Below are 21,321 nucleotides of genomic sequence, written 5' to 3'. Positions count from 1 at the left end.
TACAGACGGTACATGCTGCGCACACTAAAGCTGACCCATGGCAGACTGAAAGACAATTGCATATTTATTAGGCTTTGTAAACTGTATCTGTCCATTGATTTACGTGTAAATATGATGAAACATACACAAAATCTGTGAAAGAAATCTCAAATTCCTCTTTGGCCTTTGAAAATTCCATCAATATCTTGAGCTTATGCCCATCACAACCTTCACAAAGAATTTCATGTCTCAGCTGGACTCCACTTAGTCTTCTCTAAAAATAAGTTTAGTCATTACTTTTGACTGTAGGCATGGAACTTCCTATCTGCTCCTATTATTTATTTCATATTTCAGAGGTGAAATTGCAGCTGTACTGAAAAAAAATGGTTAAACTCTCGTTGTCTCTAGCAGCACCCTTAGTTCATCCTTTGTGGACAACACAGGAACAATCCATTTTTAATGTCACATACTTGAAGAAAGAAATAAGTGGGATACACAGGTAAATCCTACAAGACAAAATCTGGTTTTTTTTTCTTCCCTATATAATATCTGCAAGACTTCTTTAATGGTTCATTTGAAGATACATGCAAAGGTGATGCCCAAATCCCTGGAAGATTACCTGTATGATGTGCTAAAGGCTCATTATACAAAGCTATTCATTGATTTCAATGAGATCCTTTGAAACAGGCTATAAATATCATCTGAAAGCAGGTGTGATCATTATCCTAATTAAAGGAACATGTCAATATCATAAATCTCCACCCAGGGGCTCCTTTGATTGTAAACAGAAGTGAGTGAAATTTGAAACGGAAAAGCTACAAGTGCTCTGGTGCCTCATCACCTTATCCTTAACCGCAAGGCAGGGGTTCAGGGCAGCAGAGAAGTTGTTTCTCTGAATGAAACCAGAAATAAATCAGGACAATTTAGATAATCCATTAGTAACCTAATTGCATGACAGGACAGGTCCAATGGTAACAACAAATTAGTAATAAAACTGCTAACCACCTACAAGACAGATGATCACAAAACTGCATCTTATAAGTCATTCAATTGCCAGCCTGCAAGGAAGAATGGTGATGACACCACAGAACAGCCACAATCTTCTGCCATGTTTTTCGGACTGAAAAGGTGCTTTGAGTAAAAGACAATGTTTTTCAAAGACTGAAGTTATATTATGGATTGTCCTTAAAGCTTCTCTGTGATATAGTAAACGAAAACTGTGTATGCTGAGAACTAGAAATATTCTTGGTTTTTAAGGATAGGCTGTGCTGTGGAAAATACTGTAGTTTTCAAAGTGGGGATTGATTTTGCTCCCTCTGAAATCAATTCAGGGACTCCTGCTGAGATCAGTGCATGCAGAATCAGGTTTTTGAAGAACTTTCCTCTGTCATATCCACAGTTCACAGACAGACAGAAGCCTGTTCACAACCCCACAATGACCTTGAACTGCAGTGGCAATGGTAGAGACAATCTTTGTTTACATTACTTTCTACTCTCAGGAGGTTTCAGACAGTCCTAGCTGGTGGCTGGCAGATGGGAGAGTTTCATAAAGGACTCTGCTCCAAATGCTTTACAACACTGGCATCTTGATCTATATCTCTCTATTCCTTTGTAGGCTGTAATGTCAACTATTAAAAACATCATAGGCCAACAAACCACCAGCAGAACAACATTTAGTCTTCTAGGAATCACACTCTAAAAAGAATGATTTGAAGGCTGGAACTTTGGGGACTGCTAAGAAAATATCTGAGGTGAATGGAAACTGGTCTTTTATTTTCATATCTTCAAATGTGCTGTAAACAAGGCACATAAGTAAAAAAAAAAGATGATTTACGTTGAAATTAAAGGATGTTGATAGAGTTTAATTCTACTGCTGGGATTCCAATGGCAGGTGGTAAAAGGCAAACTTTCCCAACCCATCTCACCTGATTGCAGTGCAAATCAGCATCCAACCAGAAAAACAAAGTAATTTGATGAATGAATGAGACAAGCAGTCTGTTACCATAGTTTAAAAGAATGTCTTAACTGTTGCAACAGCAATATGACCTAAGAATAGCAGATTGCTTAGCATGACATAATCTATTTTTTATTTAAATACTTTATAATAATAAGTAGCATTACACAATACCTGTCTTTGTCAGATTTTCTACTAGAGACTATCAATTGGGTCTCATATTTTCCAATTACTTGTATTTTCTTGACAGCTAAATTGCCCTTATTGTTGTATAAAATGATTTCTGCCTTTACACACATACGTGAGAATCAATTTCTATAATTCTGATTATCTCTGTGCAGACTTCATCAAACGGGATAAAAAACAAAAAAACAACTGGTAGTCTGGTTTATTACTTCCATGCCTTTAGAAGCCAAAAAAGTGTTTTCATTAAAAAAATTACATAAAAACTAAAACTCAGCCACTACTTTGGCAGAAGGTGTTGTGTGACCACAACATGCATAACGATCCCAAGACACTTTAATTTATACTGTGCAATTACTTAAACATTCTTTAATACAAATTGGTTTTGTAGCCTACACCTCTAAAACAATGATTCCAGCCTTTAGCCTATTTGCTTAATTATCTACCTTCATCTTCAACTCTTTTGATCCCATACACGTAATTCTCAGTCAGCCTGATCCACACAGAATGAGAAAACAGAAAAGTGCAGTATCTTACTGATGACACTAACAAAATTACAACACACATCACTCATCTTAATGGGCTTGTTTCAATGACACATCACAGTGACCTGAAAAGCATAACACTGAAGTAGAAAACCTTATTAATAACTTTAGGGCATTTAAAGAGGTAAAATGTCTCCGTACAAGTGAATCAGCCACAGTAAACTAAAGCAAAGAAACTTATAGAATGGATTCTCAATGAACCTTATCTACTAACTTACATGAGACCTTTGCAGGCCTAGGAACATACATTACTGATTGAAATAATGCTGGTACAGTTAAATGCCACTTTATGTTGTCACAAATAGGGACGTAATGCCACCTTTACTAAACCAAAATGAATTTGAAAAATTCTTGAATGATAACACTAAATAATATAATGACTTTAAAACAACTCATAATAATTTGGAAATTATATTAGAACAATTGGCCAGTAAAGACTAAACCAGCTTACAACATCAATCTCAATGTGAAAAAGGATTGTTCAGCTTACAATAAAGTTTGCATGTAGGTGATGTACAACATGTACGTTGAGTTATTCAGGTACTTACACGTAGATGCTTATCAACGAGTTAAAGTTTGAAATTTTGGAAAGAAGTTATTAAATTATTAGTATCCTACAGCATGCACATGACCAGAGCAGATGGGGATGTGACAGTCAACCTTTTAAGGCAACAGAGCAGTAAATGTCAGTGTATTCCATCACTGTCCTCAGTCTCCAAAAACTCAGCATGTCATATTTAAGGATCCATTATCTGTAATTTGTCAATAATTTTTGTTTGCTACACAGCCCATCCTTTCTTAAGGATTACCTTCTTTTAGTGCTCTCATTTATAAGGCTTAATTTTTTTTATAGGTATATCTTATAGAAAGATACATTGAAATCATATACTCTCAAAGCTGAGCAGCTGCCAGAAGGAGACGTATTTTCATAGTATCAGCAGCCAATAAACCATAGGTAATCTGGGCATCAAGCTGAACACTAATCAAAGGAAAGGCATTTCAAAGGCATCGTCATGTAACAACAGCAAACCAGAAACACTATCCCTGCCAGATAGAAATTTATCTTGCATTAAGATACTGGAGTATGGACGCCACTAATCGAGGCAATTATGGCAAAGGGGATCTGGTCAGTATGCATTTAATAAAATCCTGGTGGGATATGGGACTGTTAAGAGATAATTATTCCAAGTCTGAATCCGTTTCTGAGAGGTCAGATTATTACATGCAGCACCGAAAAAAAAATCCTGATTTTGGCAGCTGTTTGCAGCATCTCGAGGCTTTGGATTGATTGCTTGCCAAATAAACAGAGGAAAAAAAAAGAAGGCAAACTGTAACGATAGCTGGTTGCAAGACACATTATTTTTTATTTTCCTGCAGTTATCTCTGATTGCAACACTTTTTTAAAGGTAATGAATGTCTTGTCATAAAATATCAATCTCTTACTGAATTATTGCTAAAGCTTAATGCAATCTAGCTTAAATTTCATCCTGTTGCACCCTGCAAGCCTCAGATCTTTGTCAGGACCTTCAGTGGTCTAATAACCTACTGCAAGGGCTGAACATCAACTTCACCTTTCACTCAGTTTTTCCACTGTTGAAAATCTGCTCAGTTTCCCTAAGTTATTCATTACTAATGTTGGAGTAAATAAGATCCGTCAGTAGAAGAATCACTTCTACAAATTCAGAGCACAGAACAACTTCACAGAATGGAAATGGAAAGATAAAGAAGCATTAGGATGCAACTGTACTTCATAAGTTGCAAGCCATTATTTATCACAGCTAAAGAGTATTCCTTTAATTAATGAGGCATGATTTTCTCTAGGGTTTTACAGAAATTGAGTTAGTCTAGAAATATCTGAAAAAGCCACACAAGCTATTAGCTTGTTCTGCCATAGAGTATTCATCCTTTATATGCAACTCCACATACACGTAAAAAATCCTTCCATATTTTTTCTGTAATTTCTTAGAACAAGGACCTACATGTTTATACCTCACAGTGAGGTATGCATTAAACTGTATCAACTGTACTTTAAGGAGTTATTTACTGGCAAGAACTGGTAGGAGATATACTTCACTAAATCTCAAACAATGCAGCTGTTGGTAACAAATATAAGCATGTTGTTCTTTGATTTAAGCTACCCTTGATTTTTAAATGAAGGAAACATATGCTGAATAATTTGGAAGAAACTATTTTTTCTTTTAAGGATGTCTTAATCTGTAATACTCAAATTCAAAGCAGATGTGCTACTATTTGTAAGAACTTGAGGGAAGTGAATTAATAAAATTATTTCCAAATAGCTTGCAGCTGATGATCTGAAGGCTTCGTAGATATTTCTGTGAAGCTGTGTAAAACATCCGATTCCTATGGAGGAATAGCATTTATAAACAAAGCTGCAAGAAGTAGTGTCCAATGCTTGTGGCATTAAACTGAACTGACCTCGATTTCCAGCTCTCATTCTCATCCTGACTTGCTTTATCATCTTAAGCAACCATACCATAAAGCCTGTGAGACTACTGTCAAAATCAGAAAGGTCGTTATGGTAAGAGTTATTATTAGATAAATAGTTAACGATATCATAAAGCACCCTTTAAAGTAATGACCACAGTTATATTTCTATTACATTCCACAGCATATATACACAATATTTACAGTTTCAAAAACACAATTAAGATAGTTTTCCCATTAAAGATCTTACCACTAAATTTCTAAGTGCTGTGGCCTAGTTAACACCCTTTGGGAAGGACTATTACAAATGAACTACTTCCCCAATAAATTCTGCTTGTTTTTATACTACTTTTATGAAACATTCCAGCTATTATTTCACACATACCCTTGTGCAGTTCTAGAAGTGTGAAAATTGATTTAGTTGAAAAAAATGGAAGAAAATTCACAAGAAGCTATAAATGAAGGTATATACACACAGGTCTGCCATTCGTATCAGGGGAATTAGAAAGCTGTTTTCCAGCCATGATATAATCTCTAATCATAGTGGTTTGCTGCTTATGCAGGTACAATGAAAACATTTTCATGTTCTCTGTTTACATGGGCCTTAAAGTCAATCATAATTATATCTCTGAAGATGTCTAATTCAGTATTACTTTATGCAGCAAATGGTCATAAAATAGTAAACATACAACACACTAAATATAGTCATTGATTCGTGGCCATTGTGTATTTCTTATGGAGAAACCATTTAAATTGCCACTCAGATCAGGTGTTTTGAGTATGCATTATTCTGACTTTATTCCGCCTTCTCAGCATTAGGAAAGGGCATAATTCAGCATATCAGTCATGAGAAAAATCATAAACTCAGCAGGAATTTTTAAGAGCACTATCAGTACCAGTACTGATCTACACTAGGATAAATGCATTACTCCACACCCAGATGAAAGTTAAGGAGTTGGTATCCCAGTGGAAGAAATTAGGGGGATTCTTTTTGACCCAGTGCACCAGTTACCACAGCTTCATCACAATTAAATCACAGGGGCTGGGAAGTGGCAGGTCAGGATCCTTCCCAAAGTTATGAATAAAATACTTTATTTTCCTCCTCTATCCTTGCTGCACCCCACAGCCACTAGCTGCCCTCAGTTAAAAGCAGCAACTCTTTGTGAAGCTAAGTTTAACTTTTTCTGCGTTTAATATTTGAACTCATCATCTCTAACTTAAACTGAGAAAAACTGATTTGAGTGCACAAACACTGCAGAGTTTCAAGGAATAAGGTAAGAAAAAAAAAAAAAAAAAGGTAAGAATTTTTAAGTACAAAAAGTACATTTTATCAAATGTCTGCTGGAGAGAAAGGAGCCAAATGAGTGGTCAGAAAATTCAAATAAGCAGAAGGAAACGAAAGGAAAGGAGGACCAAGCTGCAGATAAGCAACGGCAAAACTAAAACAAATAAATAAAAGGGAAAAGTAACGATGGTATGAGTTTCTAGAAGACTGGAAGTGAAGCATAGGAACTTAAAATTCATAGAATAAGAAATAGAAAAACTGCAGTAGTTTGTTTTGCTTTAGTGCACAATAAACACTGGAGTGGCATGAAATTACCTACAATGCAGATTACATTCCTGTGCAGTGCTAAATGTGTCCATGCTATTTTTTTACTGTGGTATTGCTAGCTAGCATCAGTGCTTTTGGTATTCATAGAGAGATGCAAAAACATGGCTCAAGACTTTCAGAATGTAAGAGTTGATTCGCTGATGCACAAAAGACAAAGATGTTCATGAAAGAGAGAAAGAAAAAACAGCTGCTTTCATTGCCACGAAATTGCCCCAGGTCTTTGCTTCAATCTGTGTTTATTTATAACTGAAGTACCCTTCCCCAACACATTTTTAAAAATTATTTTTAATTCTGCCAAAATTTGTTGATAAGACTAAAATATTTTGACAAAAGCTGCAGTTGTATACTTCCCACTTGAATGGAAGCGGAATACCATGGGAAGAGTGCGGTACTGTCAAATTTTCATGAAAATCAGCTAGAAAAGGAAAATCATTTACACTAACATTGTACCAAACAACCTGCTGATGTCAGTGCTCGTTACTTAAATTTAGTCAGAGCATCCTAACATAATTATCCATGATTTGAATTATGCTAGTAACCGTAACAATATTATTGCTCGTTAGAGATGAATAATGCATCAAATATTACTGTATGACACTGATGGGAATGAGGAATCTACACAAACACAGAATACATATGGTACATATATACAGCAAGAAGCAACCACAGCTATGGCAGTGAGAGAACAAAATACAAAGAAGATATGAGAAAGATGCATTAGCTCCCTTTAGTTGACAGGCACAAGTAGGTTTCAACCCACCTCCTGTAATAAAGCAAAAATCCACTTTTTTTTGTTCAACTTCCAGAACAGCCAAGCAGCATAGATCCAGAGAGTTGTGAATTAGGACAAACACAAGCCTAAAAATGATGCCTAAACTTCAGCAAATTTGTCAAGTACTTTGATTGAGGTTGAGAATATGAGTCCAAATGGGTATACAGGAAGCAATCATTTTTTCATGAAGAATACGTACTTTACTGTGCACACAAATTCTTCCTTCAGAACGCTATAAATTACAGTATTTATGGAATCTTAATGATCTAAACACAGTTGGAGCCTGAAGGTCAAGGCTGCAAACTGCATCCTAGATTTCTGTTTACGGATGAAGCATATTATTTATTGCTGCACTGCTTGTGCTGCTATAGTTAAAGGGCTGCCAGCATCTCCATTATAAACCCCTATTTCGGGGCTTTATAACTTGCCCATCCATCTTCCCGCTGGCATGAAACATGGCATATGAGGTCCTGACTATGAGACTGACTTTTGTTTTGTTTTCTTTGCCAAATTACAAGAAGTAAAGAATGAAGCTATACAAACAAAAAAGTACATTTTTTCCCAAAATATTCCTAGTGTACGTGTGATACTATCCAGTAATAGCTTCATAATATAAAACATTTTTGTATAACTGCATGAATTAGTAGACAGATTTTCACTCTAAACAGGGAAAAATAACTCAAATACAGACATACTGTTAGATAATTTCTTTTTTTTTTTTTTTCCCCCCCCCAAAAGAAAGTATATTAATGACTTTGGAGGTCAGGAATGGAATTCAGAAGTCTACCACTGCCCCTGATTCTGTTTGCATTAAATTTAAGCCTACACTATGATTGCATCCCTTTTTAGCAGTACAAATAATGCTTTTTTAATTTTTTTTTTAAGTATTAAAATTGATGGTACATAAGGCGTACACTACTTTATGTACTACACATGAGGCTAGGTAAAACAGTTCAGAGTAAAGCCACAGGCAGTGCTTTCCCACAGACTCTGAAGTAACCTTATCATCTGCTATTAAATCTTGTATCACATTTAATGAAATCAGGAGAGGAAACTTTCACCTCCACCACATCTACTTTGCCAGTATAAGTACTGCACTATGTGCTAAGGGCTGCTGCGAGCAGGAAGGTGAAAAACTTAATTTACATTATACCTGTATATCTAGCAATTATGATTTGCTGAATAACAAGCATTAATACTGAAAGCACTGCAAGAATTTAAACATTGTGAGACCTCAGAAATTCCTCTCACTGGAATCCTAAGTTTTGGTATTCTTTTTTTCTTTTTTAAAAAATCAGGATAAATTCAGACACAGGGACAGATTCAACGATCAATTGCTGCGATGCAACACGGATGTTATATTCAGAATTTTACAGCCTCTTTGCTACATCAAACCAGTTCAAACAAGAAAGACACCAGTGTTAAATGTGGAATACTATTCGTTCTTTAGTAACATTTCACTGTATTTCTTCATATTATGAATGCAGTCATGGCAGGAATTAAGTAAACTAGTCCCTCCCCAAACATCATCATTATATTTTCTTCATTATAGCTCTGAGGATCTTATTCACTGACATTGTAGAGTTCTCCACAACTACCTTGTCTTTCCATTTTGGTATTGTTAAAAGACGACTGCATTTGTTTTATGCCATTCCTAATGCTTGGTAGAATCTCTTCCTCCTGATGCTGTATCTTTTTGCTTTTCTCCCAAAGTCTGCTTCTAACATCTGTCTAATTTGTGCCCACTTCAAACAGTCACTTGCGCCAATTTAAACAAGGCATTTGACAATTTTTCCCATCAGTTGCAACAAAATAGTGTTTTATTACCTCAGTTAGCTCTGCCTGTAAGTACATTTGTATTCTCACATAACACAGATCCCTCAATTCCTTCTGTGTAATGGTCCCTCTGGTCTGTCTTCTGTCTCCTGTATTATGTATGCTAGCTGATTTCAGAGATCTTTTTTGGATATGCCAATCATTTCACTCTAAAGTCAAACCTGGGTATGGCTTTAGGGACAGTTCTGCCAGGTGATGCCCCCAATAGAAAGTATGTATGAGTCATTGGGTAGATTTAAAGGACTCTACAGCAATGTGTCTTTGTTCTATAGCCCAGGCTATACAAAACATATACATGGGGCCAAGGAATCTGTGGGTCACTGATAGAGATCTGCAGACCTTCTTACAAAGTAAAAAGCAGAAAATAGAATGATGATGACATTTTGAGATCAACCTGGCTAGTGCAGCTGAATATGAGTTGGAGAAAAAAATCTAACAGGAGATGGGATGCTATGAATGGTGACTAGGGCTCTATCACTCACTCTGGTGTGTTGTCTCCAATTGGTTGAAAATCAGACAAGGGCTATGTAATTAAATATGTTAAATAATGATGCACAAGATCTTGTATAATTCTGAATCTTCAATGAACTACACAAGTTTTAAATAAAATATAAATGGAGATTGTAAAGCACTATAAGACTTCAAAATATTTTCCATTTTTAAAAGCTTACTGTACCAACTAATACAAGTATCTGTCACACTGCCTGAGTTGCCATCACAAGTACATCTTGTTAGCAGCAATGTCATGACTGAAATGCTACTCTGCTGCATTCTAATGACCTCTTGTAAAGTAATGAATTTGTTTTCTGCAGAAAATTTGAGATAAAAAAAACCCTTAATCTTGGATACTCATTTCAATTTCTTTTAGAAGGGAATGACAGTTCTGAAAAACAAGCAGTATAAGATTAGCATTTTAGGTCAAATGAGGAACATGTAAAACATCCTACCTGTAAAGTCCTGGAGGAGCTTGCTGAACCAAGAAGCTTTTCTCCAGGCTTTGCAGCACATCGTTGAGCATCCTGACTCTGATAGGAGCTCTCTCCCTCGGGTCATTCGCTGGGCGCATCTCATCTGATTGGAACAATTCTGCAGTGTCCCTCAGGCGTGATGCCACTGCAAGCAATTGAGAAGCATCTACTTCTTCACCTAGGAACACTAAGAGAAAGACAGTTGCCAGTGTTTCTGGTAACATCATTCAGAACTCTTCTTCATAAATTAACAATTACAGTTGAGTTAGATCCTGAGCCTCCCTCTTAAGAATTATGTAACAGGCCAAGGAAAGCCACAGATCATTGTCCATATGCTCTCATCTGTTTTTCAAAGAGGATTGATATGGACTGTGATATTTTGAGATCTCATAAACTATGAGTTTGTAACCTACATTTAAAAATCAACCATGATGAAGCAATGTTTAATTATCAGTATCAGTAAAGTTGCCTTCTGAAACCCTTTTCTTTCCATGCCATTGGATGCTACTGCTCTCAAGTATGAAAGAGGGGCTCGTGCTTAGGTTCCATATTGACTGCTATATAAAAGAAAATAATCTATGGAGTTTCATTAAATTTCTTCCAACATTTTAAAATCCGTGGCTTAACAACACTTTTCATGTACAGGTTTGGTATCCTTCTCGTTGAGTCTGGAGGAATATAAAGTAAGTTAGGCCAATACCCCAGAAAACTGTTCTCCAAGCATATGAATTTTGTGTTGGAATACTTTGCAAAATATCTGTATCTTCAGTTTTCAAATCATAGGCAAATCTCCTGCACAGCTGAAGACCTTGCAGGCAATGTGCATACCTCACATTGAGACTAGCATCAATATGGAAAGGTTTAAATTCACTGTTAGAAGTAATGCTTTGGTTTTGACCAAGCACTTCATACTCTAATATACAATATTTATAATTTTTATTCTGAATATGATATAAATGATTGTAAACACTAGCTCTGTCTTCAACAGGGAGGGATAAAGACAAGATACATCATTCTGTATTTGGAAATTAATCCATTCAGACCACACTTTCAAACAAACAAAGAAAATGCAATAAATGCTCATACTGCTTCTCCATAGTATTCATTTTGTCCCTAAACCATTTTCTTCAACATTTCCTTCAGTTTCACTGAAAAACAGATCACATCACAGTTTAAACCAGCAAGCATTACAAAACAAACACTTCAGTTTGTGGTCAGAAAGAACTACTGACACTGCTTTAAGGGCATCAGTGGTTTATATCGCAACACGCTGGACTTCAATGCCAAAGGAAACCGTGATTTATGCTTTGCTCAAGTTGAAAAGCTGAGATTGGATGGGCAAATGATATCCAAACAAATTAACTAATAACAACTTAAAACATTCTGTGATGATTCTACAGATAAAAGAAGAAAATGGAAGCATTTCTTCTCCCAAGAGAAAACAATGACATTATATTTGTATTCTCTGTCCTTATCTCTGCAGTATGAATCATGATGAATCATCTGAGTAGCTGTTTAGTTCTTAAATAAATAAAATTGCAAGCAAAGGAAAGTGACTCCAGAGTATATACTATGCTCTCAATCAGTGAATTATACTGCTGAATGTTATTACACCTGCTAAATGGAACTGGATTTTATTCAGTAATAGGTTACATCAAATATATACATATATATACACATATATATATTACTATTGTTATTTTACAGATTCTGAGCATAGTAGCCTTCCTTGTGTAAGCGCCTGCTCTAATGAAAAGCAGTGAGAGTGATTCAACATTTTTAAATTGTGTTTGTGCCCCCTAGGAGCAATGTGCTTGCCTAGGAAGAATAGGAACAGATAAAACATCACGTAGGGCATGACACACTCCATGCACGTGGACATGTGTTTGCACGTAAGAGGGGAAATTGCTTCAGGTTTTGATTAGATGGAACATTCAGGATTGGCTACAGTATGGTGCTGCGTTAACGAGAAAGATTTTTCATGCTGTGCAAAATTGGATGATCAGGTTTGGCAGTAGAAAATCTGAAAGTGAAAGCTTTGTAGAAATTATGCTAAAGGGGGGAGAAACATAAATCCAAGGACATTCTCACTGCAACAAATATGTTGCCATCAGCTTTGATTTTTCTACCATGACTGCTGTTGCCCAAGCAAACTAATCTGCCGTTGCTACTACAAGTCTCTTTTCAAAGAGACATTAAAAAGGCATGTTGTGACATTTTATTATGCACATCAACACACAGGAAATTATCAATGGCTTTGCACAAAACTGCTGAACCAAATATAGAGTACTGATACAGAACAGATCCCCATCCTTCTATTTCAGTACCAAATGCTTTCTTCATAGAAAGTGCATTTTTGCATCATTTTCTGATGTAAGATTTACCAGTATTGATATGTAATATCCTTGAAAGGACACTGAAGTATATCACAGCAAAAAAGGTATTTCTGTCATACTTACAGAAAACCGTTGCCTTTTTCATTTCACTAGGAGTCAAGAATAATGGGTGGGAATAATAGAGAAAACTTTCTGAACGTTACAGGGATATGGAGTGAGCAGCTCTGAAGAGCATCCTAAATGATCAGGGAAATATGGTCAAGCAGGTAAAGTGTTCCCAAGCTGAAGACTAGTAGATAGCTGTAGGCAATGAGCGTGCAGTCATCAAATAAATGACAGAGAGATGTTTCTGTACTGATTTTTCTAAGGACAGGGAGTTCAGAATGATGTTTTGAAATGTATGAGTGGAGCCAGGCCTGGGGAAAGTTATGCAGACTTTCCTGGAAATAGCTTATCAAAAACCAGATTATTTTTTAACTCCTGCTAGCACTACCTGCTATCTTCATCACAAGTATTTCAGCTGCCGTAACACCTGTAAAAAATCCATTCTGAGAAGAAGAAAGGACCTAACTGATCAGAACAAACAGGGAACTGACACTATGTCAGCTACAGAGCTTTTCATCACAGCTTTTGCCTCCTTATACGTCAAAACAGGAAATCTCATCCAAATATTAGTAATTGATCCACCATCTTGATGGAGAAATTTCATATCAAAACATTCGTCCTACACCCAGAAAATAGTGCCAAGCAACCAATTATATCTGCATCTACCAATTAATTCTGCTTCCTTTAAGCCCAGGAACTTTTTGTACCTCTAACCCCAGCCCATTGGCTGAAACACATCAAAATCATTCAGCTTCAAATACAGAGCTTCCAGGGAACCTGCTTTAGCAGGGGGGAAGACTGAATGATTTCCAGAGATCCCTTCCAACAGTTCCACAATTTGATGATACGCAATGGTAAATGATCGGTTCTTTGTCATGGTTGAGAAAAAAGTTAGCATGACCCACTGAGAAGGGGAGCTATGGCAATAATCAAACAAGGAAGATGACAGCTAAGATTTTAGAGACAAACAGCAATGGGATCAGAAGCCCTCTCTAGCATGTACTGAATGCAGTCTTGAAGGGAATTAAAATCAAGGAGTTCAGTCACAGCGGTTGTTATCTTTGACTGCAATTATGAGATTTTAACACCAATTATTATTTAACTGACATGGTAACTTCAGAAGAAATATAAACAATTTATGGCTTTATTTACCAACAAAAAGTATTATATAATGATGCTATTTAGCTGGTAAAATCACAGGCTATCATTCAAGTGGAAATGGAAAATCTGTATCAGGGACTGGATGCCCCCTTTTTTCTGTAAGATTCCTCTAAGAAGAATTACCTCTCAGACTGTTCTGAACTTCCAGAGCGATGTCGAGGGCATTAAACGGCAAAACTGGTTCATTGGCAATTTGCAAAGTGGCATGTCCTGAAAACTGAAAAATACAAAAAAATACACACAAAATTGTCAAATGGTTTTAAACAATTTTAATAGCCAGCACTTCTGAATCAAACACAGTTTGATTACATTTGATCTTTGAGAAAAAAAAAATGATTAATATCCCACAGGCACATCCCTGTGAAAAGGGGAAAAAAAATAAAAGTAGACCATTGTCTTTCTATTACCAAGTGAAAAGATGGAAAGGGATTATAAGTCATGAACCCATAAAAGAATTATGCCCAGTATTTTTCTTTGGAACTAGAACGTTATAGTAGCCTCTGCATTGCTTTAGTTTTGCTTTGTTTTCAAATAAAGCATCTCAACTTCCTATAAATAGGAATGAGGGTTGTTTTAGTTCTCTGGTTTTAATCATCAGATTTTAAGAGTCTACTTACAAAAAAAAAAATAAATAAATAAAATAAAAAGAAAACAAAAACACAAACATTAAGGAAGTTCAGATCAAACTCTTGTCTAGAAATCACACAGCTAACTGTAAGCTCACCGGAAAATCATCTTGAAGAGATAAGTAATGACTTGATACACAGAGATGTACAGTTACAAAACTGGATTTTCTCAGGATCTTACAGAAAGAAATTCCCAAATAAGTGAAAGGGAACTCAGTCCACCTTGGACTAGATACTAGCATGTCATGAAACTCAGTGCACTGAATGCTTCTTTTCAGCAGTTTCAGAGACAAGGCCAAGGACCGACTGTTTTTTTCATTTACAGAAGACACATTCCAGCTCAAGGCTTCGACATGATACAGAGGCTATGTGTAGAAATGTGTCTTTCTGATGGACTATACTTAGCCTGTGATTAAACAGAGCATTCTGATCTCTAGGCTGCAAAGTCCATCACTGTTTGTGGCAGCTATAAAAACACTCTGACAAAACCATGCAAGAAACTTTCATTCATCTCTTTCGTACCTTGATATTGCAAAAAGAATAAAAACAGCTGTAAGGCTGTGCTTTAAAATGGAATGATGGCTGCAGGTGATGTGATCCTGTTGGCAAAAAATGTGGACTGAAGAAAATCATATTGTTCAATGCTTCCGCAGGTGTTGGGGGGGTTAAAATAATATCTGTCTCTCAAAAGCAATATGATAGCAGCTATGCTGAAAGTAGCATTTTAATTCTAAGATAAAACCAAGTAGGAAAAGACAACAATCCTCAATAACACTGAAAACAACAGTACAGCAATTGAAGAGGAAAAGTCTCTCCCTGGAAAGCGGATGAAAATGGTAATATCAGGAAGACAAGTTTCCTGGAGAAAGATTAATAGAACTCCAGCAACAATTCTAAGAAAGCATTTGGGAAATAGTTTCTGATCTGACCACAGACTGAGTTGGATACAGAGACCAAAGGAACACACTGCATATCAGACTGCAGCCTACGTTGGAGCAGAGGCTTACTCTGGAGGTATTGAGAGTTACCTCTAGGAAATAAAACACTGTCAAAGTCACGTAGAAGAAAAGTAGGAAGTAATATTATGTCAGGATATTATCAGAAGTAAAGAACAAGTTCATATCATCCAGCCATAAGCAACTGCAAACATCTGTTTCTAGGTGTCCAAATGCCATGTAAAATCCTTCTATGTCCTGCATTGAACTTCAAGGTGCAACTGCCTACAACATCAACAACCTGTGAGTTGCTGTAGAAAAGAAATTGTGGCAAAGAAATACCATCCCATTAAAGAAAAGGCATTCTATAGCAAGCCCAAACCCACTGAATTCTAAATTTTGCCATATGAGAGTAAACACTGAAATCCTTCCATGACACCCTTTTCTATTTCTTCCAAGTAATTTTATTTTGCTTTTTGATTACAGGAGACTCAAGTTTTCTCTTTGCAGTTCAAATCAAATTCTACACAGAAATATCATGAGTAACCAAAGCATTCGGGAACTTTGTTACTCTGCAAGTAATGCTACAGATATTTGTGTGACAGTAAATAGAAAACAGTGGTGTTTATTAAATCATGCACTTTGGGGGCTAATACAGAAGTAATAATCAATCACACAAGGGAAAACTCAGAGCATTGGTTTGAAGAGAGTAAGTAAAAATTCTGCAGAAACATATATCAAATTCACATAATGCACCAAGACAAGAAAGGCCACTGATTTCTTATTTATAGTCTTATTTTTGGATATACCATTCCCCTGAGTACAACACAGAATATACACAGACAATAAAGATAAGCTTCTGACCCCTTTTCCCCACTGAGAAATGGTTCAGACTGACTACTGAATTATTAAATGCAAGAATAACTTAGTAAAGAATAAATGCAACTATTTTCTCACAAACTGAAATGGTACAGCAGCATAATTTATTCCATTCCCACACTGAACTGGTTATAACACTAATGAACACTTCTCAGTAACATTTATACATAATGCACATACAGCACATGATTGATGTAACATATGCACAGTCATCTAGACTAAAGAAACAAGGACTAGTTCAAATGCTAATTGAATCGGAAGCTCTTTTCTTTTGCAATTTAAAATGAAAAAATAATGAATAACTTTGCTACCATACTTGATTTTGGTGAAGATAATCTTCAGTAAACTAAAAGGCATTTTACAAACTTCGAATTACTTTCAAGATAAATATAAGCTTGATATAATAAATATCAAAAACACAATGATAACGGGAGTTACATGGTATATTGCAAAATAAATCTGAATATTCAAAAAAGGTTTATAACTATGAACCACACAAGGTAACATTTTTCAAGAAGAGTGTAAGAATCTTTATAGGAAGAAAATACAAGTCAGCTCTATCCCTAAAAGACAACACAACCATAAAATAGCAACTGGATTAAATACAGGATGCGTTCATCTATGTAAATAAGAAACATCCTTTATCTTGTTAGCTTTTTCACATTGTAAATAGGAAAATGAGCTAAAGTTGGAGGAGGAGGGGGACACTTTCATCACAGAAAATGTTTTTTTTATGGTGAATCTGCATGCTATTATTGACATGTCTTAAATCTTTACATCTTGACTGCTGTGCATTTTAGATGGACAATGCAGGGATGACAATCTGTTTTCCATCCTATCATGTATGCTCATGGCTGAGGAAAGGGCATGTAAAGACATTGTGCTGTTTAGGGTGGTAAATAACAGCATGGCATAAATACTATTTAACTCTGTTTTCCTTCTTTTTTATTCTTTTAAATGTAAATTAAACACTAACGTTTGGGATAAGTTGTTGCATTGTCTAATCTCAGGAGTACATCTCTCTGCACCAAGAACTCCCTTTCCACTTGTAGTGACCAGCACAGTGATCTGCTGAGATCCAATGGCATTGACCCAAGCATCAACAATGGCTTCAGCCTCCAAATCTGTGCAAATAAGGAATAAATCTCTGCATGCATCACGATCCCCTCTCAGAATCCCAACAATAGCAATCTCAAACATTAAAATAATCAATCTTCTCATCCTGCAAAATGAAATATTTGATATTATAATTGATATTATAATATATCATATTATATTGATAAATATAATATGGGTATTTTTCCCGAATTTACTTTCTGCTGTTTTTTTTTTTTTTCTTTTCCAGTCCTCCACCAAATTAATCCACCAGATTTTTTAGTCAAGCACAAAAACAAAGTCTATTTAAATGAAACCTGTGATTCCCAGGCAATAGCATGATTTCAGCATCCAGTATTACAGGATGAATGGCAGTAATCATGAGACTCATGATAAATTAAGAAGTGTTTTTAACCTGGAGATCTCAATGTACCTTAGGCATTTTTCCTGTATAATTAGTCTTCACACTTGCTCTTATTTTATTCAGCACCCCCAAAAACTAAACAGATCATAAAAGAAAAGCCTGTGGCACGTGGATGAATAAATGACTGGTGTTCTACCTTCATTCTTATGAAGCACCAGAAGGATACTCCCCTGATTAGACAAAGAAACAGAAATCTGGTCATACACATGCAACCATATTTGCTTTGAACTAAAGCTGTTAACTTCTGAAAATTCAGAACTTCTCAAAAATTCAACAGTACTGTATTTGTTTTTGTACTGAAGTGTACCTCAGTATCACGACACATATTAACACCACAGCTCATGTGATACTTTGGGCTATCTGACATTTGTCTCCAAGTCCTGTGTTTTAAGTCAGTAGAGGGCTCTCTGAGAAAAGAATACAAGGAGTCCATGGCTGCAACAGGTGAACTAGAGCACAGTGATCCATAACTATAGCTGTTTGATGGCTGTTTGTAACCAAGGGAACTATAAATCATACCTGAGATCTAATAAGTATTAAAAGCCCTATTTCATCATTGCCTGCATCATTTCAAAACATTTTATTTATTATCAGCATGGTAAATACTGACTACGAAGTAAAAACGTTAGTGAACAAAGCATCCCTTCTCCCTCTCTGATGGTATCTGATGCTTAAATTATGTTATTAAAGCGGCACACAGCATCAGGCAACCCAAAAGTTACACATTAAAACACAGTGGAGTTGTGGTAGCTTGGGCAGCTTACTGTGGAGCATATAAGTTCTCTATTTACCTTTGCTACCTCTTCTGCATGGCTCTTGTCAAGACTGACACACTGAGAGATTAAGGTCAAAAGGATTTTCCTATGTGATAACTTGCCTAAAACCTAATTAGTTAGCCAACATTAACATACAGCACTTAGAAGACTGAAAGTAAATTCCTTACTTTCAGTAAGGAAACTCCTTACTAAATTCCTAGAGATTTCATTCACATTTGGTAGGGGGTCATTCATTTCAGTGCCTTACATTACTGGCACATAAAATGAACTCATACTCATCTCTGGTTTGGTGGCTGTGCATGTGTAGCAGTTCCTACATTTTAAATATTTATATAAATTAATTGGAAGTAGAGAGAGACTGGAAACTGGGATGATGTCTGGCCCCTTATGGCAGTTCTCATGTTCTTGTTACTGCAGCAACAAAGAACAGGGATCATTAACTCAATGTCCAAGGTAATGGCACATGTATAAATGAACAGGCACTTATGGAACTGAGGCAGAGTAATTTCATGTCTGTACAGAAGACACAGTGGTAATACTTACATAGGAAACTGTGAAGCTAACTATAAAGCACAGTCCCTTGTGTGGGAGGTTTAGCAGTAGAGAGGGAGATTTTCTGAAGTGACTTTTTTTTCCCCTGCATATAAACAGAAATTTCATGTCTTTGAAGTATGTGGTAAACAGCAATACTCTTGATGATGAGTTTATAATCATGTATTTCATATTTATGTCTGTCAAATTTCAGTGGTATCTAGGTGCAAAGAAAGCGTCAGACAAATCAACTTCTAGAAGGGCCAATAAAATTCAAGCCTCTTGTTAAAAAAAGAAAAAAAGTTGAAGTCAGTTACCCTTTTCCCTAGTGTGGGTAGCTATGAGCTTGCCAAAGGATATAAGAGATGCCCTTCTGCACCATAAGCACTGGGTGAAATGCTCACCACGAGGACATAAATCTTTGCACTACTGCAAACCCACATGCTATATTTCTTAAACAGAATTCTAAAAGTTCGTTCCAGCATTAATTCTTTTTTATCTCCAACTTTAAAGCCAGGTTGCTCTGGTTACCAACTGTGGGATTTGAGTGTGACAAATAAAGAAAAATTTGTTTTAAAGCTGACTGATTTGCATAAAGAATTCCAATAAACACATCATTGCACACAAATTGACCTCTTAAATGATTGCATTCTCTGACCCGCTTCAGGTACAGCAAAAGAAGTGGGAAACCAGTATAGATCCTTTTTAAAGAAGCAATGTTTACAGCCTGAAACTGGTTAAAGACAGTCCTGAGGAAATGGATTTAGCTGCTGTTGTGGGAGAGAGAGGAATACGTAATAAAACGTGAAGCAAAATTTGTTTGCACAAATCAGCAGCAAAGACCTCTAATGACAATGACTGTACACAGAACTTTCACCTTGGATTGATCTCCATCAATTTAAACCAAGACTACAGAGCCTATCTTCTCATTTTTATGTAATACAGGCATTCCAAGGATAAAACATACAAGGAGCTAAGTCTGCATGCTGCAGTAGACATTAGGACAAGCAATGCTGAGTATTTGTAAACAGTGAAGGAAAGTTTAAAGTAAAGAAAGTAAATACCATCTGTTAGGATAACAGACAAGCTATATCAGCATTGATTCCTATGTACTGGTACGTAGAGCTAGAAGTCATCATGTTCTTCATGCCTTTCCCTGATGCATTTAAGACTCCAATGAAGATGCTAGCTCAACCAGCCTTCCTTACTCATTAGATACAGGTTAATCAAAGCGCAGGATGATGAGAATCAGCAAGAGAAGTGATAATTTTGTTAACAGTTGCCAAACAGTTGGCAGGGTTTTGCAAGTCAGGCAGTAATGACTAGCAGATAAAACAAGCAACAGTGTAATCACCCAGATTCAGAAATACTCTACAAAGTAACACAGATTTTAGCACAGCAAACTGTATATTGCTGGCAGTCATAACTGATCAAAGTATCCACTCAGATGGATCATGATTGTTCCATGAGCCAAGAATCTTCCTGAACTAGGACCAATGCCAGACTCATACATTGAAGGACATCCAAATACTTGCTCACTTTCCACATGATCTGTAATATCAGTTCTTAATGCTGATTATGCAGGACTGAGCCTGATACTTGTGGCATTGTCAAAAACTAGATAACAGTCATCAGAGGAGAGTGATAATGAAGAAATCTGCAATATGAAGCTTCAACTACAGCTTTCAGTTTAGACCTCAATATCATCTTTTTAATCACTCCCCGTTTACAGAAATGGTTTTGATTTAATTGAACTCCTAAGAAAAAAAGTCTCTAATCATACTTCATCAGCATGCAATTATTATTCAAAGGAAATCACATGTACTATTAGGCATTCTTAATTAAAATAATGCATATAATCTACTTCAGTACCTAAGTCATTCTCCTCGATGTTCTTAATTCCCCTTTTTTCTTCCATTACTGCAACAACATGTTTTTATTCTATTTTTCCTCATCTATCCCAGTTTCACTTATACACTTTTCAATGTTAATGATGATGATATCAGAACACTGGGATGCATTTATACTCCACTGTCTTAAACTCACTGGATAGCAAGACCTTCAAATTGTGTCAAACCAGACTGGATATTTATTAAAGGAAGATGAGAAAATGCTATAACAGGAACCTTAAACTGTAACTAGTTTAATTTGCACTTGTG

At 36.1% G+C, this 21,321-nt stretch overlaps 1 protein-coding gene across 2 annotated transcripts in view; it reads right to left on the bottom strand.

Annotated features, from left to right (window-relative positions):
* NAALADL2 (N-acetylated alpha-linked acidic dipeptidase like 2) overlaps positions 1-21,321 on the bottom strand; it is a 292,368-nt gene that overhangs the window by 9,610 nt on the left and 261,437 nt on the right. For both annotated transcript variants that reach the window (XM_048954430.1, XM_048954429.1), the window contains exons 12-13: positions 14,020-14,113; positions 10,274-10,481 (exon numbers count right to left, since the gene is read on the bottom strand). In XM_048954430.1, the coding sequence (XP_048810387.1) occupies positions 10,274-10,481; positions 14,020-14,113 (302 nt within the window). The remainder of the gene's footprint in view (positions 1-10,273; positions 10,482-14,019; positions 14,114-21,321) is intronic.

This window comes from Lagopus muta, chromosome 9 (assembly GCF_023343835.1).
Source record: "Lagopus muta isolate bLagMut1 chromosome 9, bLagMut1 primary, whole genome shotgun sequence".
Lineage (NCBI taxonomy): Eukaryota > Metazoa > Chordata > Aves > Galliformes > Phasianidae > Lagopus > Lagopus muta.
This window is presented reverse-complemented; position numbering and strand designations above follow the sequence as displayed.